Source organism: Scomber scombrus, chromosome 5 (assembly GCF_963691925.1).
Source record: "Scomber scombrus chromosome 5, fScoSco1.1, whole genome shotgun sequence".
In the NCBI taxonomy this organism is placed as follows: Eukaryota; Metazoa; Chordata; class Actinopteri; order Scombriformes; family Scombridae; genus Scomber; species Scomber scombrus.
Genome location: NC_084974.1, coordinates 20,515,904 through 20,543,766, shown reverse-complemented (window position 1 = coordinate 20,543,766; position 27,863 = coordinate 20,515,904). Strand labels below are relative to the sequence as shown.

Genomic DNA, 27,863 nt, shown 5'->3' with positions numbered 1-27,863 from the left:
TAATTAGCATAAATCTTTGGCAGCAAATTCTTCCTATTCCTTCAATGAAGCCCTATGGGATGAGGAGAAATGTTATCCATATTTATATACCACAGTTCTCTATCTGAACTCTATAAAGCTGTTTTCAGAAACACTGTCATCTGTTCCAGTAGCACTTCTCCCATATTTACATTATGATTATTTCACATGCAAGGGAAGTCAGCATGGCTATCTCCATGTCTTTTTGACCTTGTTTATCTGCTGAAAATACTGCCATTAAAATTGGTTTGCTTTTTGTCATTATGTATTTTCACGTTTAAGCTGGACTCAAGACATTAGTTCCTTTCACTTTTCAGTCTTCATGTGAATTAATCTTGTACTACTCTGATGTCCTCAGGCAGTTAGACAGGAGCAGTTCCACGATCAATCCCCAGAACATGAAACAGCAGACGTGATGACTGAAGTATTCCCAAATGAACTCTCTACTGCTAGAAAAAAGACCCACCTTCAGATACTCTTACAGTGATTTGTAAAATGATGTTCCTTCCTTGAAATGTAACTTACTTTGAGGACTTGTCCATCATTTTAGTGTACCTACTTTTTATTGTATTCTCTTTAGCAGTTAGTTCTTAGCCCCAGAGAAGGGATATGTAACTGTGCTGTGTTTGTTGCAATCAAAGTGGCAACGTAGTTTGTCAATGGTGTGTCGATCATCAAAATTGCACCTCTTATTCAAAATATAACTGATATCTTTGTCATCTACAATTGATGTCTGTAAGTAAGTAAGTGTTGAACATATGTTTAAAAAAGTGGGTTACTCTTTGATTCAAGACAGGTGACATCAAACTCAATGTGCTGCCTTTAAAGTTAAGTTCAATTAGTTAATAAGTTAATTAAGTTATTAGTTAAATAAGTTAAAAAGGGAGTGCTTTGTCTCTTATTGGAAACAGCATCAGAGTGAGCGCTCTGTTCGTCAGGTCTCAGAAACAGTGACAGAGTTAGCGCTCTGTTCCATGTTTTTTAATGGCAGCTCTGCAGCTCTCCTCCTGCTAGTTTAGCTGCTTCTTCAGTGGAACACAGACAGGAAAGACAGACTAGTGAGCACATGTTGCTGAACGTGTTTATGATACGCTTCTGCCTTGGAGACTATTTGTCTGTAAGTAGCCTAATAAATAATTATCTGACATGTTTGGCATTTTTTAGGAATGTCATGTTTCTTTTCTGTTTTGTAATACATGCGCTGCTAGCTAGTAGTTACAGCAGTAGACTTTAGCTCTGTTCATAAATGGACTGACTTATAACTGTTGTGGAACAGTTAGTTGACCTGGGTTTTTATAGAGTAGAGTCCTGCTTTATTTTTTGGTGAGAATTGTGCATTTATGTAATTATGAGTATGATACGTGCCATCTCTATGGATATGTTATGTTTGTATACTGATTTATGTTCTTATCTCTGTAATATTTCAGTTTTACAAACAAAAGAGATACCAAATGAGGAAACTTCAGTAAAATACAAGAAAAGTCCAGCCTTGTGTCGTTATTGGAGGACTCATGGGATGTTAACTTGCCGTCTAGCTTTGCACAGGTCCAGCGCTCAGACAGACACTCAAACTGATATTTCAAATGGCTGAAAAATGTTGCTCTCGAACTCCATTGAAGCTTTACTTGTAATACCTAGGTGTTCTACCATTTTAGGTTATAGTTTATTTAGGGTGGACTTAATTTAAAAGGAACCTATAATGCTTCTCCTTATCTTCTGTCATATATATAATGATACAATGTCAGATATTCATATTAAACATGGCCAAAGTGTCAGATAATGAGGTTAGGGTTAGGGTGAGGTAAAAAGCACTGGCTTCCGACTGGTTTGAAAACTAGGTTTCCAATGATTTTTTTCTACTTTCAAAATGAGCTGATGTCATCTCATGAAAGATTTATTTATATCATCATCTGCTCCGTGCACAGCGCGCCCACTCTGCTAACATTATGGTATTTTTCCATTGTTTTGGGTTAGTCGAGTCAAACAGTTTACCTGCTTATCAATCCTCATCATCACTGTGGACGTTTCTGCTTGTACTATTCCTCTCTGCATTATTTATAACTCATTTACTGGAGAAAGAGCTCCAAATATTTTCCATTTCTTTTTGCGTCGACCTGTTTTTATAGAGGATTAGCACCACTAACAAAGCTCCACTAATGCAGTGAAGAACACATTTCCTACAAGTTCTTCACAATAAGTCTCCTGTTATTTAGTCATTTAAAAGTTTTTAATATGAAATAATGAAGCAGGAAATGTTGGGTTTGCATTGGCTGTAACTAAACATGACTATGGTAAGGTTGCTCCTTGGCAGGCTTCTCAATTTAGACAAGAATAATAAATATATGAGAGAGTTTTATGAGTGCTACTGACAAGTGAAATCATCACTGACCGTCATCAGGGTCGAGGATCTCCACAGTAGCGACCTCTGGGTATTCAAGGGCTGCCATCACAGGCTCAGACAGAATGATCTGGAAGGTCTCTGACACCTCATACTCGCTATCTGACAGGATCCGGACCTTCCAGGTGGCTGTGGTCTGGCCCGGATTGAACTGCACCTGTTTCTGAGATTTCCCCCGGAAATCTTTGTCCTTTTCTGCAGTGCCATCCTTGGTGCCAATACCTTATGAAGGACAGAAAAAACAGGTTATTATCATAGAAATCTGCAAAACCTGTGAAAATTACATACATCAGCAACAAAGGATAATGAACTGGTAATTATCTTTGAATAAGCAGATTGTGTGTCCTTGCATTCTGTGAATATCTCTATAACTGTAGGGTTTTATAAATTATCTTAAAGATAGATTTACTGCTCTACTGTTGTTGTTTTTTTGCATCTGTTATAAAACCAGAAAAATATCACACCCCCGTAGCTTTAACCCCTCAATATATTCCAATCCACTGGTTGCAGTTGCCCACCCTAAAGTGTTCTGAATGGCCATGATGGGAATAAAGCCAATTATCCCTCATGTCAGTCTGGTCTCAGCAGCAGTGGTTGGAGGCTGACTTGCGTTGTATGACCTTCAGCATGTGAGCTGTTTGATGGGGCCCACAGTTACTATTGTTGTGACACTGGAAGGATTCCTGTTGAGCATGAGCACTAGAGCCGGTGAAATGTCACACAGCCTCTCCACTGTCTTTGTAAACTGGCCACACAATACACAGCAGGAGTGTGGCAGTACATAGAAAGAAATGGCTGCACACCATAAGTCAATCCTACATGCTGCCACAAATGTAGGAAAACATAAATTACTGAGTAATAAAATAAAACTCTGGAAAAGGAGCTCTTTAAATTTTTTTAAAGAAAGTGTTCACAACTGAAGGAGGAAGAGAAAAAGAAAGAAAAACTGGAATATCACATCGGTACTACACACAAGATCTTCAATGGACCACAGATTGACAAATGCATGAGTTTGGGTTTTTGAGAAAATTACCATTCTGTTCTTTGATGAAAATAAAAAGTGGGCTTTGATATGCAAGTACAGACAGAAGGAAAAGGCTCTTGCCCATATGTGCTGAGATGAAATGGTCAAGCTCAATGGAGCTTGAAAAATCAGCAGTCTTCAAAGCTAGGAGAGGAGAGACTATGATTTGCTCCTAACTCTATCTCCTGCACAATGCCTAGAGTGGATGGCCCTCATCACAGCAGTCACTCTGAGGCTGAGTGCCACCTGCACTGTGCACATTGACCAGTGAAGCAGCAGACCACCAGTGGGCTCCTCTGATCAGTGTTCACACAGGCAGGGCTGGGCAAGGGGAAATATCTCCAGTCTTCATGAGAAGGCACTGGCCTGGGCTCAGTCGCTCATTGCAACACTGAGGCAGATGGGCGGCTTGGATTGTGAGGCTGATCTGGCAGCCTGTTTATGCCTCCTAATCAAAACCATTTTTGTTGTTTTTGCTCCCCTACCCTCACTGCAGCAAAGAAAGGGGGAAACTACAAATGATGATACCACCTTACTGGGACAGGATATTGGTTGTTAGTGCACCTGCAGTGGAAAGGCTGCAGATGTGTTTTTGAAGCATGTATAGTAAAATTTAGGTAGCATGTTTCTAAATAAAACCATATAGTTTCCTCTACAATTGCCTTGGTGGTGCAGCCAGCCCACTAATGGGACCCTCTGAAAGAAAGAAAATATTTGATTTATATTTAAAAAAAATAACATGTGTGCTGCCCTCCCCAAAGCAGTCAACCTAGGGGGAAACACTGCCATAGTTAATTATTAAAGGCTGCCATACAATTGTGTTGCTTTCAGGACCTCTGAATACGGTTGTGCTATTGCTGAAACATGGCAGAAAAAGGGCAACAGGTTTGGGAGGCATACTACAAATAGACATTCATGTAATGATATGTAAAGATTGGAATGGTATGTAATGGTATGTAAAAATGGAATCATTTCATTAGGTCTGCAAATGTTTTCCTGGCTGGGAGAAAAAAAAAAGAAATATTTCCATGGTCTTTTGATAAGACTCACAAAAAGAGAGCAGTGTGGTGTCTGATCAAAGAATCATTGCCTGAGGATGTAAACATGTGTTCACATACTGTAATGAAAAATGGTTAACATAAAAGGTTTCAACACTTGTGTATTTGGAAAGAGAGACTATATTGCCAACAGTACTTTAAGGGCATTGTCAAAACAAAATGGTTCTGGTTGGTCTGAATTACACATTCCTTCACATGTGTTCTATAAGCAGCAGGGAGAGGTACATCATCCTCCCTCATTCATTATCATTCCTCTACATTCTGCCTCAATCAGAAGAAAAAGCTGTTCTTTGAAAAGCTATGGTTTTGATTTGAAAGCACACAACCACAATTTCTAAAAATGCAAGGCACGTTTTTTTTTCTTCCGGGAACTGAACCCAGAGTGCATCCAAAGTTCAAAGTAGAGCCTCTTTAATTTATAATGCGACCATTAATAAAACAGTAGTGATGCTTTGGAAAATCAAAACAAGGGACAATTATTTGATTATTTGCCTGAGCTCCTTATATGAAAGACATTATTTTGTTGTTTGATATTAATTTACAAAAAGATCACTTAGGGGTCATCACACAGGCATTTGAGTTGATTTATTATTTATTTTTTCCTTTTGTTCTTACACTTTATCAGTGTGAACAATAAAACAAGTGTATTATAAGTGCAAAGTTATTTTTTTGTCCTCTTTATCTGCCTGCAGAATATGATGATCTGTCAAAGGATTTATAATGTTTTATTTCACTGACTCACTTAGGGTAGAACTACTGTGCAGTCTGAGGTATTATAAAGGTCAGCAAAATTTGCATATCACCTCAGAGATGTTTCATTAGCTGGAGGCCCTGGGGCATACAAAGATACAGACGCCAGAACAAAAAATGATCCTGCAGGATTTGACCTTTAACATCAAGTCATTTTAATTACACCTCATTTTTATAGACATAATAAATGGAAGCACTAAAGAAAGCCATTGGTGCCAGTTATAAGAATTCCTGCCACTCATAAACTCAAATACAGCAGCTCGTTTTTTTTTAACAGTGTTAACAGTTATTGTTCGTTTAGTTCCGGCCAGTAAATTGCCTCGACTAACATTTGGAGTGGCGCTTTTCCGAGGCCACCAACTTCGGGTGACCTTTCTCATGTGCCCATGCAGTCTCTGGGGGATTGTCATGTGCTATTGTGTGATTGGAATGTAAATACTGGGCAGAGGAGAGGGGTGAGAGGTCATGACCTGTGTGACCCTAAAGGGTGTCAGGGCCAGCCTTAGGGACTTATAGGGTCTTATATCAGACAGAGTGTGTGTGTGTGTGTGTGTGTGTGTGTGTGTGTGTGTGTGTGTGTGTGTGTGTGTGTGTGTGTGTGTGTGTGTGTGTGTGTGTGTGTGTGTGTTTCTAGTTGTCTATCAACATGCAGGCCTCTGGCACTCTGCTTTAAGCAAAAACACACTATGTGTTCTCAAAAGTAAAAAGTTAAGATAAAAATGGTCTTTTGACAAGGGGTTACGTTTTTCATTTGTGTCTATCTGATTGTCACTTAATAAGATAACTAAAAAGAATCAACAGATTCAGCAAATTAGGCCATGAATGAGTGAGTTTGTGGTATGAAACAAGGATTTTTTTTAATAAGATAAGATTTCACACATTTGTATATTTCCTTAAGATGTACTGCACTTACCTGAATGCAGACCAAATAGCCAAATGGTAACATATGTAATACAAACCAAATAAAATTACATATGCTATATTTGCCTATTTTGATGTTTTAAAATGATAATGTATTACAATATATTTATTTTGATTCTGCATATTTCGATCTGGATACAGATAAAGATTAAACCTTTCTCTCTTAAAATACAAACATAAAAAATAATAATAAATATTCTTCGTCAACATGAGTGACTTGATGGAATTAAAAAGTATCTGCTTACTAACAAACGTGGTCTCCCCCAGGTAGCCCCGACGTCTTAGCACCACCTCCAGGAACTTGACCTCTTCATCCACCACATAGTGTTCCTTCTCTAAAGAGATCCAAGCCCAGTTCAGACGAAACTGCTGGTTCTTCAGTTTGTTGCCTCCTGCAGTAAAAACAGTTCATACAGTTAGAACTCACCATAAGGCATGGGAAAGCATACAGTGAAATAGGCTGACTGAGACTTAATAAACCACAATGTTTTGAATATTAATATATATTTGTCACTCGGATGGTGCAGCAATTTTGAATACCCCTTATTAGAAGTATTTTTTGGATACCTTCAGGACTTGACTTTGAGACTCCTAGCCAGCACTCAGTGGGAGGTGTGAAGGGTGCACAGCCCTTATGCAAAAGGAATAGGGTTTGTGCCGTCTAATTGCTTCATTTCTAATTAAGATAAAAGGTGTCTGTTTCCTGTCTGAACTAGGTTATTTTATCCTTGCCTTTTGAAGTTGGATTCAAAGGCTGAGGCTACAGTCCTGGAGGGCATCGCTGCTACCGTTTGACCATAAAGAGTCAAAGCATCGCACACACACAGGCATCAAATACAGGCGGATACACAAACACTGATAAAAAGAAAAAAAGTGCAAAGACGTACACACACCAGCTCATACAGAAACCACAGCAGACTTCAATGTGGTCATTTCTAGAGCTCTGACTAGCAGTCTATATAATTATTCATTGGTTCCTAAAAACCCCCATGCAGTCACCAGCCCGCACAGAGCTGCTGCCTGCTGGCATAGCGGATGAAGATGGTGAGATCCAGATGACTGAGCCACTAAACATCTGGCAGTTCTGAAAGTGGTAGAATAAAAGTGAAACTGCCAGGAGGATACAGGGACAGTGGTTCAGTGATTTCAGAGTGTTGCTTTTGTTTGTGTTAGGCACGACTGAGGGTCCCCCCCCCACCTCACCCTCGGTGTTACGGTCAGTAAAACTGTCACGTCCAGATGACTGCTCCACTGTTTCCATTCCCTTTCTTAATGGGCACGGTGAGACCTATACACATTCACCCAGGGAGTTTTATTATGTGTGAGGGTGTGTGCATTTACGAGTTGCGTGTGTGAGTGTGTGCAAATGGGAAATCTCCTTGCACCTGTTCATATCTCTTTCCTTTAGTCTAACTGTCTACATATGTCCCATATTTATCTTACTGCCACTTAAAGAGACGCTTTTTGATAATATAGACCATTATCTGGGACAAAACGATAAAGTCAGTGTGATGCACAAGGACAACAGAGTGTCTCCATCTCTTTATAAATCAACAACTCGTTAATCATTTATTTGAATATATTCCATTAATCTATAATGAACACATGGAAGTTTTTTTCTGGCATAGACACCTTTATTTTCGCAGTAGACAGACAAGAAACATGGGAGAGAGAAGGGGGTGTGACATGCAACAAAGGACCTCCGGCTGGGATTCGAACGGGGGTCGGCTGCGGATATGGCATGCGCTCTAACCACTCGACCACCTGCGCGCTCCACATGGATGTTCTCTGATGTTTTTCTACCAGATAGGAAATGAAAAAAAACCCAGCAAATATAAAGAATCTAGTGAGATACTAAAGAAACACACCTTTCTCTAATTGATCTGTGCAGTTCTGATAACCCACACGCATGGCCTTTATCAAAAATCTTGGAGGGGGGAAAAAAATACAGAAGACAGATGCTGATGTTTCATGAATGAATAGATGCAGTTCAGAACTTCAGACAGACTGTTATGTCAACACTGAGCTGAAATCGGGACAAAAGGCTTCAGAACGTCTGAAGAAACAAGACGAGAATCTGCTTTTCTCTCTCTGGCAAATTTAACAAACGTTGTACACATTTCATGAAATTTTCATGAATACAGAATTTCTTTCTCTGTTTCAAAATAGATGTTGTTTCCTTCACAGCTGGTCTCAATATTTTAAGAGGTGAAACATTGTTGATCTAAAAATAATCACATTGTGTAGATGGAAGACTTTTTTGAGTTTCTATTGTTGGTGCTCTTTTGTGGGTCCACTCAAGCATGCGGCCCATGTGAATAACTCAGTCCCTCTGTTTATTCCAAATAAGCTGCTATTACTATTGATAGTAATGTGATGTGGTCCATGACTGTTGTGCCAAAATGTGCATCTCTTACAGCAAGATTATCAGGAGGGAATAAAAGACAAGTAAACCATAGCAGATGGTAGCAGATTAAGTTTGACAAACACAAAATCACAAACATGATCTTTGTTGCACTGTTTGGAAAGCTAGCGGTAAGAATTCAATGTAAGACCTAAAATAATGTGTTCACAGTTTTTTAGAGTACACAATTTTTGGCACAATACTGCAAATTGCAAATATAAAGGTTGATTTGCCATTGTATTGTTTCAGCTGGCAATAGTGCCACACAACCAATATGTGTATTTTTTTTAATAAAAATGTCTCAAGTGACACATTTAATAACTCATGCATTGTTGAGGTCTACCACAGTGGAGGATTTTTGCTTCCTGTGTGTTCCACATCAGTCTTGTGGAGACAGGCGACCTGTGTATGACAGGACCTCCCTACTCCATTTGGATTATAGCCAGCAGTATGGCACGCATGCCACTGGTAAACACTACATGTGTGATCTCTGAGTCGTGAAGGAGCCTGTCCTCCGCTGAGGTAATGGAAACAGAGAAGGTTGGCTATTTATCTGAATAACACACACACACACACACACACACACACACACACACACACACACACACACACACACACACACACACACACACACACACACACACACACACACACACACACACTTTGTAATAGTAATGACACTGTTTATACACTTGATCTGAAGTATAATTCTAGAAAATGGAGAAAATAAATGATTTATGCTTCATCCCTCTATAATCAAACACTCAGGCAGGGACATTGCAGGACTATTTAACGGTAGGATTCATCCCAAATACCGCACACATTTTGATAACAACTTTAAATAGTGATGTGCTTTGCTTCATTATTTACATGACACTGAAGAAACAGCCCACACATCAAACTAAGCCTCAAAGAGCCAGCTGTCCCTTTCAAGATGAATCACATTAAACACCTGTTTGACTTTATAGAGAGAACAGTGTGACAGTATTCACAAACATAAAGTGGATTTATCAATTATTCATTTTTCATATCCGGCTAGGTCCAAAGAGGATAGCTCCCAAAGCAATGCTTTCAAATCTCACAGGAAATAATTTATGTTCATAGTTTATACTACATACAATCCTATCATGACATGAGCAAATATTGAGTTAAGAAGGCCTTAAAGTCCTGCTAAAGCTGCAATGGCCTTCGGGGGGGCTGGGGAGTGAAGGTGCTCGTTTCCAGAGGACCACTTCACTCCTCCAGATTTCTTTCTAATTAAGATAAGCAGGGGTTGGAGTAAGTCCACTTCAAAGAGGCCCCTAGGAAAACACCAGAGTTAATCTTTCACTAGCACTCACAGCACTGAGACAGAATTTAGTGGACAATATCAGTATCTCTTATGTTCAGGTCCATGCACTGCACTGCAGTTCATTGCAGAAGCATACATCACCTGCAGTCACTGCAAGCATAAGCTGCTCATAGCAGGAACATTAACCATGAGACTCTATTTCTAGTAATATCCATACTATAATTCAAATCATAAGGCAATAACAGGAGTCCTACAAAAGCAGTACTTGTAATTTTAATTAATTCACTGGATTAATCGACCACCTGCCTCACTTGTCTTGTTGCTTTCTTGTAACGTTTGTGATTAAAATAACACTTTTTTGCACTCCAAAATCCCTCTAAATAATAGTGTCAGCAAGGTGCCTAAAATTGAAATCAGCTTTTCACAAAAGCCCTTGTCAAGTACATGTAGCTGCATTTCTAAACACAAGCGTTGCCCACTAACATGGTGAATGGGTGGTGAGGGACAGAAGCCTTTTGAGCGAAGCCAAAGAATGTGGGAGGCTCGGCCGTGCCAACTTAGTGCCCCTGTCTCCTCCCTGCACACATGTTGCAGGCGGCCTTATTTGGTCACTGTCAAGTATCGTGGGGCCACGATGCCCTGTGGACCCTTGTCTGTTCATTCAGCCAGGCAGACAGACAGGCGGCCCTTTGCCCACACAGCCAGCATCACACTGATTAGGGCGGATAAATTGGGACCAGCCAGTGAATCCTGTTCAATAGACACAATACATCTAAAAATACTTAATGATCATATACTGCAAATGGACTTTGTGTCTGTAGTCTATTGTAGCATTAGAATGCCCAGTAACATATTACAGAAATAGATAAACAATTGTGCGCAGGACAGTAACATGCTCACAGGCTTGTGTGGCCATAGATAGGGATGTCCCGATCCGATATTTGGATCGGATCGGCCGCCGATATTAGCAAAAAATGCATATCAATATCGGATCGGCCTGCACGGGAAAATCCCGATCCGGACTCCCGATCCAGTTTGTTTTCAAAACTCCGGTCCGTGTTTTCCAGCGCACCGCTGTAGGTAATCCATTCCAGTTTTTTTCAGCTTTCCCCCCTAAATCCGGTCCGCGTTTTTCAGCACACCTAGCGACCTGTCCAGCATCCCACTATTTATTTTCTACTCAGCTTTTTTGTGTGTTTTGCTTTTTTAATACAGTTTACAATATTGTTTGCACTGATGGCTTTTTAAGCCTTGGTTTACACTCTTGTTGTTCAAGAGCAGAGCACTGATGCCAATTCAGTTTGTGTGGTTAATTGACTATTTATTATTTTGTCTATTTTGTGTTTATTTAACCCTGTTAAGAATAAACAGGTCAGCTTCTCATTACCAACCATTGTGGATTATTCAAACTAACCTAATTAAGTTGGCTAGTTGTTCTTAAGAGAAAAACCCTTTTCAACATGAGTATAACAACAAAATAAGTAAATATCTTTAATCTTTAATACATGCTTGGATCGGCCGGTATCGGTATCGGCCTATGCTAAAAGCTACAATATCGGTATCGGATCGGAAGTGCAAAAAGCTGGATCGGGACATCCCTAGCCATAGATTTTACTTTTTACTCTTTCATGCTGCAATTAAAGAAGGATTAGGACCAATAATTAGTTCCTGTTTCCAATAAACTAAATTTTACACTTTTTTAAAAGGGGAATATTAAAATTTCTGGACAAATTCCAGCTCCACTCTTAATTAGTTTAAATGCATGTACTGTAAATACTGAATTTAAACCAGCAATAACTGATTTACATTACCATTCATTTGGATTCAAGGATCCGGTCACCAATGAATGTCCATTATTCTCATGTCTATGTGACTTTTAGCTCTGTATTTGGTCTCTACCGACTTTTTAGCTGCTAATTGCTTGACTACTGCAGCCATATATGTTCACACTTCGCTATAATCATTAACTGTGTCTGGTTGTTTGATACTGAGCATTTTGTGACAATTGGTTTGTAGACGTTTTTTGCTGAAAACAGCTGCGTGTAAAAAATTAAAAACTTTAACTTTGTAGTCACAAATTACTCAAAACATTTTAAAATGTAAATACATTGTTCCCTCAAAGATTTCTATAATATAATAATTTCAAGTTTTTCAATGATTTTTAAATAGCTTGATGCTGCTTCTTAAACAAAAATGTGAGACACAAATGTAAGATGACCTCAAAAAGATTTTTCCAACTACTGATCTTGGAAAAATCTATGACTAATACAAACATATTTCATCATAGATAGTACTAACTCTAAAATGAGTTTTCTTTCAGTTCCATGATGTACCAAACCATACCAACATATTTTTCACCTCTCCAATTAAGGGAAAAGGGATATGATAATCCTGTTGAAGGAAAGAAAGCACATGGCAGAGCAGAGAGAGAGCTATATGGTCTAATCACCCTAAGCCTTGTATCAGCAGTAACGAGTGGGGAGTTGGCCATGGCTTGAAAGATTTAGAACTGTTATGATTTCACAGGCCCTAAACCCTTTTCTGCCAGAACAGCCTTTCAGGGAACTAGTCTGCCGTAAATTTGGCTGCTCCGCAGGGTCCATCCTGACTGCTGCCGCCTCTGTGTCCACTTTGACATAGTGGTCACTCTGAGGCGACATTTGAGGCGCCTGAAAGAAAGGCCAAAGGCGCTTCTGAACAAAAGTGCTGGGTCAGAGAGCCATGCAAGGCTTAAAGCGAGCAAGGCTTTGCTCTCAGCAGGGAAAGTCCTTTGAGATTAACATCTGAACCACAACTATAAAGTGGTTTAACCCTAAGTACTTTTTTCCACATTTGTAAATTAACAGATGGAATTACTTTCTGTCAAATTTTCAGTAAAATATCTAGAATGAACATTTGCTAAAACTCTTAAGTGGGTGTTTTACATCTATAGCATAATAAATACAGAATCAGATGAATACGTATTACACCTACTCTATACACTCAGAACTAGTTGTTCTGGAGTTTTCAACACAGACTTTTTATACTTTGTGGATCATTGTTCATTGTCTACTAAGCACAATACATTTTCCTACCAGTTAACACATATGTATTCATCTTTAGCCAGTGCTGGCATGGGAGACTGACAAACTATTAATTCCACTGCTCAGAGTCAACAGATAACAGTGATGGTTGGATGAACAGAGAAAACTCAATCACTCATGGGAACAAGGGCATACTTTAAAAATGCTGCAGATGTTTGTTAGTGTGCACTATGAACCAAAAGTCATTCAAAGTACAGCACTTAAATTTATAGTTTAGGATATCAATGTGCATTCTGTAAATTAAAAATGTGCTTCAGTGCTCTTATAAATGCTGTCCTCCACAGTAGGAATGACAGTAAGAAACCTTTTAAGTAAAGCGACAACCTTCATCCTGTCCCCATCTTTTGATATCAAATTGCAGCAAAAGGTTGTTGTGGAAACAGCTTCGCAACTTTCTTCCTGAATCACAAAGTAGGAGCCCCACTTTTGTGTGGAAAGGCAGTGAGGAATTCCCAGAACTCTTATTTCAGATGGTTCTCCTTTATATGTAGCCCAGGAGAGAAATGTGGCTGAGAAATACTGTAAAGTGTGATTGTAAGTACGGTCATTCTGTCCTGGGAGTCTGCTCCACGCTCCAGTGTCTTCACACACTGCCATAGATGACGTCATGTGTCATCTACTACAGAAAACACTTCACACAAAAAACACATGGGAGCACTTTGGCTGGAAGTTCTTTGGCTTCTGTGTTTCTTAAGTCATTGAGGAACATGAAACACTAAATTGATTAAAAAAAAAAACAATTTAAAAAAAGCATATGAATCAAAGTGCATGTATGAAGAAAAATGTCAGTAGACAGTAAAACAGATCAAAAATATTCAAGGGACACTAGGTCCTTTGAAATGTTGGTAGGGCCATTATTTCTCTGTGCCTAGACATTACTGACATCATGTACATGCAAGAAACCTGGGTTTTTAAGTATAATCCTATTAGCCTCGCCTGGAAACATTAGTTGAAACAGAATCTTTCCAAACACGTTAAGGATTAGCAAGCAGCCAACTCTGGATGCACAACCTTGCAGAAGATCTACTCTGTTGCGGGTTGCTGATTTCCAACCAAGGGCACAGGGTGTCCTGCCAAGCAGCCAAGATCAGGACTTATCCCTGATCATGGCTTCATCACTAAGGCTGGAAAATCAAGTTCAGACTTGGGTGGGCACAAGTTATGAAAAGTATTTCCTTCTTTATGGTTTAATTACAATCATTAACTAAATAACTAAAAATACCAACTCGGGGTTGTGGCCTCTGCCAACAAGTGAAGTTGCAGTTTAAATCCATGTCTGTCCAGACTCATAATATTTGTAGAGAAGACTTTATTTGCGTGGCCAATAAAGCTGGTTCTGATAGGAAATTCTAAAGTGTGGACGCATAACCTACATGTTCAATTCAGCAGCACAGAAGATCTATACAATCACTACATTTTCAAGGTGGGCACCCAAGGTTAGTGTCACCAATTCAGTGTCAGACCAAATGTGAAATATAGTCAAAATCTCCCATTCTGTTCCTGGGTTATGGCGTTGAATAATGGCCAAAAAAGTGTTTTTTTTGCAGAAAATCATGATATCACAGCGATGCTGACCTTTGACCTTTTGGATATAAAATGTCATCATTTCATCATTTTGTTTTATATGACATTTGTGTGAAACTTTGTTATAATTAGTGTATGAATTCTTGAGGTATGACCAAAAACATGTTTTGTGAGGTCAGTGTCCTTGACTTTTGATCACCAAATTCTAATCAGTTCATCCTTGACTCCTTCCTGAGATATTACGTTCACAAAAATGGGACAAACAGACGAACGGACAGACAACCCAAACAAAATACTGCTTTGAAGGCATACAAAGTGAAAGATTCAGAACAGTTCTCAACCCACTATTAAATACATAAAGTACATCTGAATAGTTTATATTCCACTGACATATAGACTATAAGAAACATTACTGCATAAGGGCTCAAAAAAATCAATTAACTCACCTCGAGTTTCAGAACCCATCCAAAGAAGGTATAAAAGTTGTTGCTGAGGGCTTTGCTTGTTTCGATTGTTTAGGTGAAGTCAAACAAAGTATTCCTTGATTGCCCTTGAATGGCATTCCTGTCTGTCAAAGAGGATGCAGCCTCAAGTGTCTTAATTAACAGCCAGCCACACGGTTTAAAGAGCAAAAGCCTCAACTCTCAATAGCACGGGAAATAACAGCAAAAGGCTGAATTAGCAGCTGCAGGCTTTTCTCTAGAATTCACATGTAAAGGTCATTGTGGGTTTAAAATCAAGAGTTTCTCGCTCATTAACAGTCAATTATATACAGAACCACAGCCACAAGGCCAAAGTTACTAGAGTAGCTTTGAAAAATCTTCCTTATAAATAAAAGAGGAAACCTGTAAAATACATCTATAACCATTTAAACATTATATATGAACTCATTAATACCTGCCTTCACAGTAAGTTGAAAAATAATTACGTGTCACCCCTTTTAAGCTTGTCTTTAAATAATAAAAGAAAATGTCAGACACTCCCTGCCTAAAGAAATGAGCTCATTAAGAGAAAAATCTGTCTTATATCTTAGGGACTGAAATGATTGCATTGTTACACATGGATGTTTTATAACTCCACTCTCTAATGCTACTGGTGACTGAATACAGAAGAACAGAGGTAGTGAAATAACAAGGAGATACAAGCGGGAGTGTGAAAATGTGAGAGACAAAGCAACATAAGGATGCAGGATGAAGGGACTTGATAAAGAGAGGGGGACGTTCTTTTTCTTGACCCCTGAATGCACAGTGTTTGCTCTCTTGTCAGAGCGAATAATGGTGGACTGTTTGCTGAAAGCAGCAGTGTGAGGCCATAGAATATAAAACCGCATCCCAGTCCCACAGACTCATGAGCTACATACTAATAGAGCTGAGTGTTTGTCGTGGCTGTTCTCAGGGCCAGCCTCCATTGGTTTCATTTATAACGACATGTTTCAGCTGCATTTAACAGTTGTGACTTGCAAATCCTCAAATGTAAAAAAGGCTTTCATCTTAGAGGAAAATGCTCCCTTCAAAGAACGAAATGGTAATTTCTAAAGAAGTGTTAAATGACTCTTGGTTCTTTGCTTATGACTGTGGTGAAAAGGAGCCTCCAAGTAAAACTATGCAAACCTGCATGTTAAAGATAAGCATGGGCATTCATGAAAAGACTGGAGAATTTAGTGTTGTTATTGTATTCTTTGTAATATTGGACTAGATTAGTTTTCATAGCAGAACAAACTCAATGTTCAAAATTATGTACAGCAGATTACTTCTAAGGATGCTTGCAAAATTATATTTAAACACTAAAACAGCAAAAAAAAATTCTGCATCATTCTTAAAAAAAAACAACTTCTATAGGATGATACAAATTGTATGATAAAAAAGCTCAAAGATCTTCTGATGATGTCAGAGACACTCTGGTAGTTGCATTGATGAATTATTAAAAATTCAAATTCAAATAAGGATGAAATGGTGACAGCTCTCAACATTTCATCCTTATTTGAGCGCTATATACTGTAGATAGATTGTATTATTATTATTATTATTATTATTATTATTATTATATTATCATTCTACAACCCTATTGATACAAGGCTGGTATTTTAAATAAAACAAACATATTAGTGTTTAGGGATTGCAAAACACAGTATACCAAACTGCATAATATGAGAAATAGTAGACAGTAGACATTAGAAGTGTCCTTTGCGGGATTATGCTGTGTGAAGTCTGCAATCAGGTCTTTCAGACTTCTAGTGCTGAACAGGGAAATATGAGCTGTGATATAAGCTACATTAACACAGTGAAGTATGAAGGGTATCAGTCTCATCTACTCTATAATCTTACAACATTAAGGTGCTCTATCAGATTCACTATAAAGAAGTAGTGATGGAGACTTTATGTCACATGAGTATTCGCTTAAAAGATGTCCTTCATTTACTGGTTTATAACTCCTGGGCAAAATGGTAAATATGTAAAGAGTATTATTTTCAAATACAGGTTGTCAGTCATGGCGGTGGCAAATGATTTAATATGGTTAGGGGTTACAGTGTTGAAGATGATGACTGAATTGAAGAGCAGCAATGTTCATAAGTTGAAGCTCACTGATAGAGACAGATAACAACAAGGAGGATGCAAACAAACCTATCTGGAGGTTTTTTTCTTCTTATCTGAATCAAATGTGCTAGAAACTCAACAAAACATAAACTTCATGAACTTCCAAAACCTGCTTTCTGTGTCCAGGTTGTCATACACCCTCCTGAATCCCCCTGTAGACAGCAACAGCGTAAACAGAGCAAGTTGAAACATATCCCCAAACTTTTACTTTAAACAATCTGGTTAAAATAAATAATGTGCCCAAGACTTGCTCTGTAGTTGGTTGCACCAACAATAAATCCAAAAACGCTGATCTCCAAATTGTTCCCCTGTCATGTCCTAAAAAAGACCCTGAGAGAAGGTCTTTATGGCTCCGAGCTATATAAATCAGAGAGAAAGAAAGCGGGTCTTGATAGAAATAATAGGGATGCTCTAATGCCTTTGAAAACATTTGGGATGGAGTTATTGATAAAAGGCAGAGAAGAGCACACTAATGAGAGGTCTTCTGTCCAGTAACGTAGGACATGCCATCCTGTCCTATTGGCTTATGTGTTGGCCGCTGCTCACTTGTCAGTGTGTGAAATGAGTCACCTGTGTTACTTGATCCTGTAAGCTTAACTTAGCTTATTTTAGTGGTGAAAAAACAAACCATTTTTACTTCTATTAATTAAATATTAACAGCTGTAGGCTATTAGTAGCACAGATGCTTATCAGCCACAGCACAAACTGCAAAGGCAGATCAGTGGCAGCGAGACTGTGTGCTCTCATCCACTATGCAGAATCAAGGTAGCTAATAATTGTATAAAAATTCATAGCCTCCTGTAACCTACATTATATGAAGACTATGTTGCATTGGGGCCTGGGCTCTTTGTAGGCTATGAACAGTAACTGGTTGTGGCACAGTGCTATTGCTAGCTTTGAGTCATATACAACTAATTTGATTCTGTTTTCTATTGGTTTAGTTTTGTGCTGATATTTTACATTGAAGTCTATGGCGAATGTCACTTAGTGTACCCAAAAAAGGGGCGGGAAGTAGTTGCCAGCCAAAGTTCCTGGATGAGTCAGTCTGATGTATTAAGGGAATCCAAAGATACACAACCTATTGTGAGGAGAAAGACACATGGACCTCTGAGGAATAGAATAAAGTAATTAGATTAGACAAGTTCTATCTCTCAGACACTGAAAACTATTAGATCTGAAGGACAAAAGCTAAATGTCAAAGGGGAAAAAACATGAGAGGTGGGCAAAAGTTGCATTATAGCCTACAGCTCTATCTTTGACATTTTACCTCTCAGACACGGAATGCCCTTTAAAGAATTATCAACTGTCTTTAGAAGGTAAGTTAAGTGCAAAATAGCTGACTATCACAAAAGGTTTCACAGTACCCCAATAGCACTAAATGTTCCCTCACTGCAATGAAACACAATGCTCTCAAAAAAAAATGTGTTCTTGCACATGGCTTATTGACCGGTGCAACCTTTAAAGTATTACAGTACAATTTTGTGGTAATTGTGACAGCTTCAGCCAATATATTGGGGATTTAAGGAGCTAAATGTAACTACTGTATCAGTCAGATTGAGTTGATGTCTAGACTTGCACCATGTGGCCTGTCTTTGTTTTTCTAGTCACAATTGCTTGCTAATATGTAACTCTTCACTCCAAGCCCATGTCCTGGAAAACCAAGATAAGCCCAGGCGCTCTAGTTAATTTCAACCAGTAAGACATTCCTTAGTATTCTTCATGGGGGAGGGGTTCATCTGAGCTATGGACATTTCCAGAGTTGTTCCATATATGCTTTTTTAGTTATATTAATGTTCCTCAAAGCTTCACGGGGCAGCAAACAAAAATAAGAAAACTTGATAAGAAAACAAATTGCTGTAAGAACTCAACCATGCATCAAATACAATTTTGGATGCATACATACTCTAATAAAAAATACTTGAAATAGGTAATTAGAAAACAACTTTGGTGTGCAGGCTTAAATTGGAACAGCTAAAAACCACAGCCTGTTTTAGTTAGATACAATATATACTGCCTACAGCACAGTAAAGGGAGACCAGATAAGTATGATTGATTAACAGGGCGCCGTCTACATTTTAACACAAAACATGACTGGCTTTCACTTGCATTACTTGTCACCTGATGATAGCTCTTTTTAAGACTGCAACTGGAAACCTGCTTTTTTTTAGCCCCTTGTTAAAAGTCGACTTTTCAGATATGTACTATAGGCGCTTGAGGGGAACATGAAGTAAAATATGAGAATGTTCTCTGCCTTAAAAAACGACACAGTTTGAGACTGTCGCTTATTTTTAGAAATGGAAGTGCGATTCATACTTCACATTATTTGTTTACAGCTAATCAAGTATGTGGCAAATATCGAAATAATTTCCATTCATATGCAGATGAGGCTGCATACCCGCAGGGCTCACCTTCCACATTTGATCCCTCACAACATGTCAACACAGGTGGTGTTTAGAGAGACGAACTGCACATCAGCACATTCATGCCATCGCTACAGGCGACAGGAAGCAGCTTGACGCCTTGCCCCCACCAATACTTGGACCGACAGAGCACTTCTATCTTTCATCTCGTCTGACTGCATTTCCCTCCCATTTCTCAAGTAGATAGCTTCTCATATCCTGCCTATCAGGCTCCACTTGGGGAAAGCAGGTGGTGGAGGTGGTGGTGAGAGGGAGCTTTATCCACACACAAATTCCCAAAGGGTTTCATCAATACCTTTTATGAGATGAGAACCATGTTACTCAAGACACACTCCTGTCATGAAAGCTTCTCAAGAGAGTTCAATTCAAACTATGGAACATTTTCAATTTCCCTCTACAGCATATACTTTCTTGGCATACTGAAATGTTAATGATATCAAAATGAAAGGAACTGGTGTTTTTCTTAGTCTACATCATAGCACTTTAATCAAACGACACAACAGCTTGAAATCAAAGACAAAGCAGTTATCAATTAAACTGTAGTTGATGCCCAGCATCTTGATGCATCATTTTAGCAGTGCCAGCTTCATCTCTGATTATGGGATCAGGCAGCTGGCCCCAAGATGGATAGATGGTGGATGCTTTGTGTGCGTGTGTGCATGTGTGCGTGTGTGCATGTGTGCGTGCGTGTGTACATAAAATGCGTATACAAAGGAGGTGTAGCCTGCATCAGACTCCAATCCTGAAACCCTGGCTCAGCTGGAGAGAGTTGTGACACTTACAGCCTTAGCCCAGCTGTCAGAGGCTTATCATGCAGCAGGGCTGAGAGGAGCAGCTCAGGCACACTGCTGGGATTCAGGGGCCAAAAACACATTATCCAGAGTGATTTTGCAAAATTGAACAAAAGCTCTGCTTCTGTGAAGAGAGACACAGCAGCAACTGCAGCACCACTGATTCGCAGAGTTCCTGCTGTTTTCGAGAAATATCACATTTCTAAAAACAGTCTCATCGAATCGTTTGATGTTTTATGGCCAAATATCAAACAAGACACAAATTGATGCTCCCATATGAGAGCTTTTAGTTTCACTTTTATCTTAGATGTAAAAGATTCCCAAACTGTGCCATTGTGCAGTTTCTGATTTACACAATCCTAATCCTTTCCTGTTACCATTACACGAAAACTTGTAATGTTTTTATACATATATTTATCACGTTTCCTCGAGTTGATGTGACTCCTGACCTACATCACAGACTTCAGTATGTGAGCTTTTTTCAAAAAAGAGGGATTTTCTACAAAGTCAGTGCTTGAACAACCTCAGTTCTTCTAGACCGATATCCTAAGGCAGGTATGACGACACATCATCATCGAGGGAACAAGCCTGGGCCTGGATTTTCTATGTTGTTGGGAATCTGCCTTTGCTTTGTTAACCCTGGCTCCACACACTTATTTTGGCAGCATACACATAAAGACAGAGGAAAGGAATCATCAAGCTGGGTTTCCCTTGTGTTTTCCAAAAGGGAAAATGAGGGCACATCAATGCAAGAGGTTGCAGCATGTTTCACCAACTTTGATATGTGATATACAATTACTACAAGAATGAAATATTTATAAAATATTGCTCTCACTTTTCTAAAACATTATCTATCATAAATGCAGAGGCAGCAGATGATTTTCTGTCTAAACAGGGGGTGTTTAAATGTAATCTGCGCTCAACAGAAATAATTACAATGGAGAAAAAGAAGAATGAAATAGACATCTGGTAATAGTAATTCAACAGACGGAAACCCAAGGAAAAAATGAAAAGCATTAATTAAACAGATAATTCATAATAGAGCAATACAGATTTAACCAATATGTTTTGGCTTACTCGCCGTGTAGAATGAGCCAATCATTAATAAAGGCTTTTTTTAATCTTTTTTCACAGGAATTACATTGGCTGAAGTCTGTTGCATTATTATAAATGTTTCATCATCTCCTCGCCGATGAGCACAGGTTCTTCACTAGTTTGGTTAACCAGCGCAGCGCTATCAACATATTCTTTTACTTTAGGCATCTCTGCACATCACACGCACATAAAAAGGAAGATAAACTTGCAGATACACCGAGTTTTCTTGTGTTGAATAGAAATAACTGGTGCTTGGAAATAAGCATTGCAAATATATAATACTGCAATGCAGACCAGTGAAAAAAGTCTTAACTGAAAGTTAACCACTGAGGACATAAGGGATGAGTTAGCCACACAAATCACTCTTCATCTAAAACAATTAGCCTAAATCCTCTCTGTAATTCAGATTGTTTTTATCCCCAAAGTGAAGCAGCTGTTACCCAGGAATCACTCTGTAATCAACCCCTGGATGTTTTAGAAAACATTTTTCCATAACAATAAAATTACTACCTAATATTTTATTGACTGCAACACAGATGGACTGTGAGGAAAGCCTAACACCCTAAAATCTCTTTGAATTGCAACTGGACCAACCATGTAATTTGCTGAAGTTTACAGCATATTTTATGTATATGATTCATAGGTCCCAAGGACAGAGGAATGTTATACCCCCCAAGAAAAGTGTAGAGGAAGACAATTTCATTAATAACAGGATAGAAACACAAAGAAAACTGCAGAGTCATCACGTGCGCTGTGATGGGGATATTATACCGTACACAAAGTCTATACTAACCTCACAACTGCATGTGAGTGCATGTCCTCCTTTACTTTTGTTGTGCTCAAGCACGCTACGGGGAGAAAGATAATCCCTCCTAACCTGGGATTAGACGGGAGGGGAAACAAGGGAGATGGATTCAAGTATGCACTGGGTGTCACAAGTGATTACACACCGATAACATGGGAGATGTAGTTGATTTACAGCAGATGTTACTGCAGACTGAAATGGTCCAGAGGATTTATTAGGTCAGGGTACCAACAGTGACCTGAATTTATCTTAAATGAAGCAGAAATAACAAACAAAACACACTTGTTGAGGTAGGTGCTGCAAACTTGTATTGGAAACTGGAGGAGAAACATTCCTCTACTGTGTCAGGGCTTCCATGTATACTAAATGTTCCAGTCAGGGATTTGCTTTGTGTTGTAGACTGCAGACCAATTTCACTAAAAATATGAATTATTGATTTACATAGTCTATGCACTTTAAATACTAAACAAGTGGGAAATAGGCAGGAACACTGGACATACAGTAGCGGTGGAGTTTGACCTTCAGAAGTAGCACATTTGTATTTAACTGAACAACCAATAATCTTTTCCTGCCTTTTCTTTAACTCCATGAAAGAAAAAAAAGTGGTGGCTATGAGTGCAAGGAATGAAAAACAAAAGGCCACAGCAGTGTGTCTGTCAGTAGGAACATCCCTGATGCTGACTGACTGGAGGCAGACAAGGATTCAGCTCCACAAACAACTGCCTGGGAATGCCAGGGCTTGTGTGTGTTCAGGTAAGCTCACCTGAATGCACCCAAATCCTCAGGAGAAAAGGGGAGGGCTGAAGTCCACCGAAACACAGCAATTAACTGACTTAGAATGACAGGAGCAGCCCCCTCCCGACCACATGCATACATGCGTGGAAACACAAACACCCAGATAGCAATCTTGTTCTAAACAAGAAACTTTCTAGTTTAAGTAATTAAAGAGCTTTCTGGCCCATACTTTTGTTTGTGACTTCTCTGTCCAGGTGTGATTTTTTCAAAAACAGTAAACAGACACCCGAAAAATGAATATGTGTAACTTCAGTCCTCAGTGATTATTCATTCAAAGCTTTGACAAGCTTGATAAATAGCTAGACACACAAGCAGCTATGAAAAAATAAGCCCTGTCATTTTGGCAAAAGCACCTTAAATACAGCTGTAAAGGCACACGGTGGCAGCTTTCAGTGTTGAAAGAGAAACTGGAGTAGAAAATAACACATGAAGTCCACAAATTAGGTATACAGATTATTAAAAAGTGGTTGACTATCATAAAGAAAATGTGCACTATGCAAAGACAACTCAAAACGTTAAAATCAATTCACTCTAAAGACTCAGTCGGCTCAAATTATAGATAATAACTGAATAATTTGTACTTTGCCTGTAGCTGTAGATTTCACTTTTAGTAAACATTTGACCAAAATTGACTCCTTAAAAAAATGTGGTAATGCATTATTAAGAAATTACAACCATGCATTACAACCAACAATTACAATTATGAAACACTATGACCCTTGCAGAAAAAAGTCTGAGTTAGCAGCAATTATGAAGTATTATATTTGACCTTATAAGTCATTATGACATCATTTATGTTATATGATTATTGTTATGAAACATTATGAATATTTTTTAGTGTTCATAGCTATAATTATACAGTGCTATCAGAAATCATAACACAATCATATGTTTATAATATGTAACAAACATAGACATCACAGAAAGAGTTGCCAAAGTAGCAACGTTTTAGTCACACAGTATGATTTTTTTAATTGTGCCACAAACTAATTAAAAATGATAAGCACTTTGGTATGTGGCCCAACTGCTCTGTTGTTACTTGTGGCAAAAAGCCCATCTGTTGTCTTTATGTAGCCAAGTTAATTGAGTGAAACAAGCAACTTCTCTTCAAGTATAAATTACATAAGCATGATTGATCCAGCTAAGTAAAATCACCTACTCATATTTAACCATCCTTCATAGCAGTTCTTAAAAATGTTGAATAATAAATATTTGCCCATTCAAACCAAAGTTAATTATTGCAACCAATATAGAACTGTGGCAAATATTAGACAAGAGCTAACATGGATTCAAGTTTGACAAATTTTGGTGTGAACTCTCCATTTATATTTAAAATGACACATCAATTGTTGCCGATAAGAACTCAGTCCCTAGCAGCTAAGTATAAGAGAGCCAAAACTATGCCCTGTACCAAGACAATCAATCTCTCAGAGAAACTATGATCTCAGCTTTCACAGCTAAGACAATGTTGTGGTCAGATGTCTTGCTTCCATAAGTATTTGGATAGAGTGTAATGAATGGCTTGCCACTTTCCATTCATATACCCTCTGTGAAAAAATATGCCAAAAGTAAATTAGTGCCCTGCCCTGTAATTAGTGCAGACTGTGAGTCATTTAATTTTTGGATTGACTATGGAGCCAGTAGAAATCCTATAACAATCAGTTTTGTGGGGCACTGATCACAATGAAGTAAACACACTTTTGAGCAGAAGGAAAGTGACAATAGATACTATCGGTGGGTTCAACTAGTTCTGAAACAAGTAGTCGATAAAATTGATTAGTCAATTGACAAAAAAATAATCAGCAAAAAAGATAATTAATTGTTAAGTAGTAAGTAGTTAAGTAGTAATTAATAAGTAATAAGTAATTAATAAGGCAAAATCTTAATTTGCTGTTCAAGTCGCTCATATAAGAGGATTATCTGTTCAATATTGCTGTAAAAATAAATTAAATTGAATATCTTTGTGTTTAGTTGGATGAAATAAGCTATTTGAAGAACTCACTTTATAATAAAGTGTCAGGAGGATTTTCACTATTTTTCTAAGGTTTTATAGATGAAATTATAATCAATTCATTGACAAAAATAGAACAGTGAAAACAATCATTAGCTGCAGCCCTGGCTTCAATTCTCCAGTATATTGTATGTACTGTAAACACAATCGCCATCCTAAAATACATATACCGGTATTTGCCCACAAAATTTAGGTGCACATACAAATTAGCAGACAACAGCAATATACCCAAACTTGTGCACAGATTCATGGTTCATCACAGCTGTTAGTACAAACTCCTGGAATCACACTGAACAGCTGTGACATAAAAGGTAACTTTTCACCCTAAAAAACTGGCAATCGCAGTTGGTAAATTTCCCAATGAACTTGAAGCGAGGAGGAGAATGTTTTCCACTGCTGAACATGACAGAGTGCAGCTGTGTGCCAGTGTACACCATAAAGCTCCTCCCCGACATGACTGTTCAAAGAGCTGGAGGCTCTGTCTGGGGATTTAGGGCAGCCACCAGCACAGCTTAAATCTTATTTTTAAAAAATGTTCACTGACTGCCTCACAAGCTGCAGTGCAGTACGTGTTGAGTCCTTATGGATGGGTCATCCAACATGACTCTTCATCAATTTGTCAAGCCATTAAGGTGCCGCTATGAGGCACGATTCCCACATCAAAGACATTTTAGAGATATATGATGTGTTTGACAGTTGCAATTTAATGTTTTAGTTTGAGTGCATAACTGTGACAGATAACAAAATAAGACATATGTTGTTTTGAATCAACTTAAGTCTAAAAGCAATGTAAAAGATTGTATGGAATGCAAAAAGCAAATCTAATAGTCAGTTCTGGAAGATAAACTAGCAGTGTTGAATACAAATATGTCATCAAGCATCAAGCAAGCTAGAAAGAGTGCGAAAGTGAGAGAGTTAGAAGCCCTGTGAGCCAATAGTAAAGGGACTAAGTGAACTTCTCAACATAACAAAGGAGCTCTGCAAAGGCTCAACACTTGCCAACAGCTCAGGTAAAGAACTGTTATTCAGTATCACTTCCTGATAAGGAGTTGCCCCCTGCATTTTAGTCATCACTCATTAGCACCGCATCCACCTGTTAGCATTCATGTTAACCTGTCTATTATTCAACTGAAGCTGCAGATTAGTTTCTAGCCTAGAGATGAGAAAATGTGTACAGGGGCCCACTGAGGTGCTTGTGGGAAAAAAGGGCCCCTATTAGAGAGGTCCTTTGTGCTCACTTATCACCACTGAAGAGTAGCAGAAAGGAGACGCTGTCAGGCACGCTGCTTCTGTTAATCGACAACACCAGCATGATTGCCTCAAACCATTCACAGAGCCTGTGCATGATTACATATAGAAATAAGTCTTGACTAATTGTTCTACTAATTACCTACTTGCTAAATCAATCATTACTTTCTAAATCAGGAGGCCCTTGCATGAAAAAATAATGGATGGGGAATGAGCTGTGTAGTCTGTACTGCACAGTAGGACTACAATGAATGTTCAGCTACAAGGTTAATAAGCATGGAAACTATGACATTCAAATGTTTTGCTATTGGTTGAGTGCAAAATCAACAGAGCATGATAGATCTAAGAGTTATCTACAAAAAGCTTTATTTTTCCTTTTCCTGGCTTTTGTTCACTGCATGCCTATTTTCCCATTTGCCCATGCTGAAATAAGAAACTGTGCGAATGCTCCTAGAAATCTCACCACACAACTTTTACTTAGATATTCTGCTAAATTTAACATATTATAAAGCACATGCAAGCTGTTCCTTTCCCTTTTTGGAGAAAGCTGAGTTTGTTAAAGTTAAACTTGAGACTGTGCATAAATTCAATATTTCAGCCTCAAAAGTTGGCATAACCAGGAATAATTTCAACCTTAACCGTGTGCTTTCCACAGAGGACAACTTAAAGAGGGCATATTTAAATATAGTAACTTACCATTGTCTTCAATTGAGAAGTAGAAGATGTCATTTGTAGCGTTTTCACCGTCCCTCAGAACATAGCATATGTTCATGTCATCAATTTCAGCTGAAAATAGATAAATTAGCATAAATATTCATGATAATTTACTGATAAAAATTCACAAAACTTTATTTGATTTAAATGTCAGTAACTACTCCTGAGACCTGCTTTAAGATAAAAATGCTGAGGTTATGTGATGAAATGCTCACGCTGTATAGTGTCGGGGAAATCTGAAAAGAGAAACTGCCTGGTAACAAGAGCTGTACATCTGTTAGACTCCTGAATGACACTAAATATAAAGAATAGCTTGATTCTCGGGGCTACATCACTGTGGTCTGTTTGTCATCTCACATGTTCATAGGCAGGGTTCTTTATATCGCTGGATCTGGAAGATTGTGAAGATTACAGCCCTTGCTGTCCTCAATATTTGATGTCAAAACATTTCCCTTCAAAGGGACCAATGCATAAAATAAATACCCACAACTTCCAAATGCCTAGGAGATAGTGTCTTTATTTAGTGTCTGTTTACTCTTCTGAGAATTCTTGAAATATTGAACAGGCCGCTTGGGGAAAGCATCTCACACTGACTCAGTAAATAAAAGCAGGGAATGCATTGATACTGACTGTGCACTGTAACTTCTGGACTGATGTTTGCATAGCCAGTGGTCCACTGTGAGATTACCATGGCCCCCTCCCTTTCACATGTTTGCATGTTCACATTATATATCATTGAGTCTGTAATCCCCTTGTCTTTTGTCACAAAATATTACCCTGGTAGTGTACAAATTACCACTGGTTTTCTCTCACAGTGGCATACATTAGGCACTGTTTGAAAAATGCACTCCTCTAGTAAGATCTGGTCAGCCTGAGGCACTGGCATACTTCATCTCTGTAAACAGGCAGTCTCTTGAGT

The 27,863-nt window shown here is 38.5% G+C and overlaps 1 protein-coding gene across 3 annotated transcripts in view; it reads right to left on the bottom strand.

Moving 5' to 3' along the window:
- Positions 1 to 27,863, bottom strand: part of frem2b (FRAS1 related extracellular matrix 2b) — a 58,179-nt gene that overhangs the window by 25,141 nt on the left and 5,175 nt on the right. For all 3 annotated transcript variants that reach the window (XM_062419727.1, XM_062419726.1, XM_062419728.1), the window contains exons 2-4: positions 26,927 to 27,016; positions 6,415 to 6,561; positions 2,408 to 2,638 (exon numbers count right to left, since the gene is read on the bottom strand). In XM_062419727.1, coding sequence (XP_062275711.1) covers positions 2,408 to 2,638; positions 6,415 to 6,561; positions 26,927 to 27,016 — 468 coding nt within the window. The remainder of the gene's footprint in view (positions 1 to 2,407; positions 2,639 to 6,414; positions 6,562 to 26,926; positions 27,017 to 27,863) is intronic.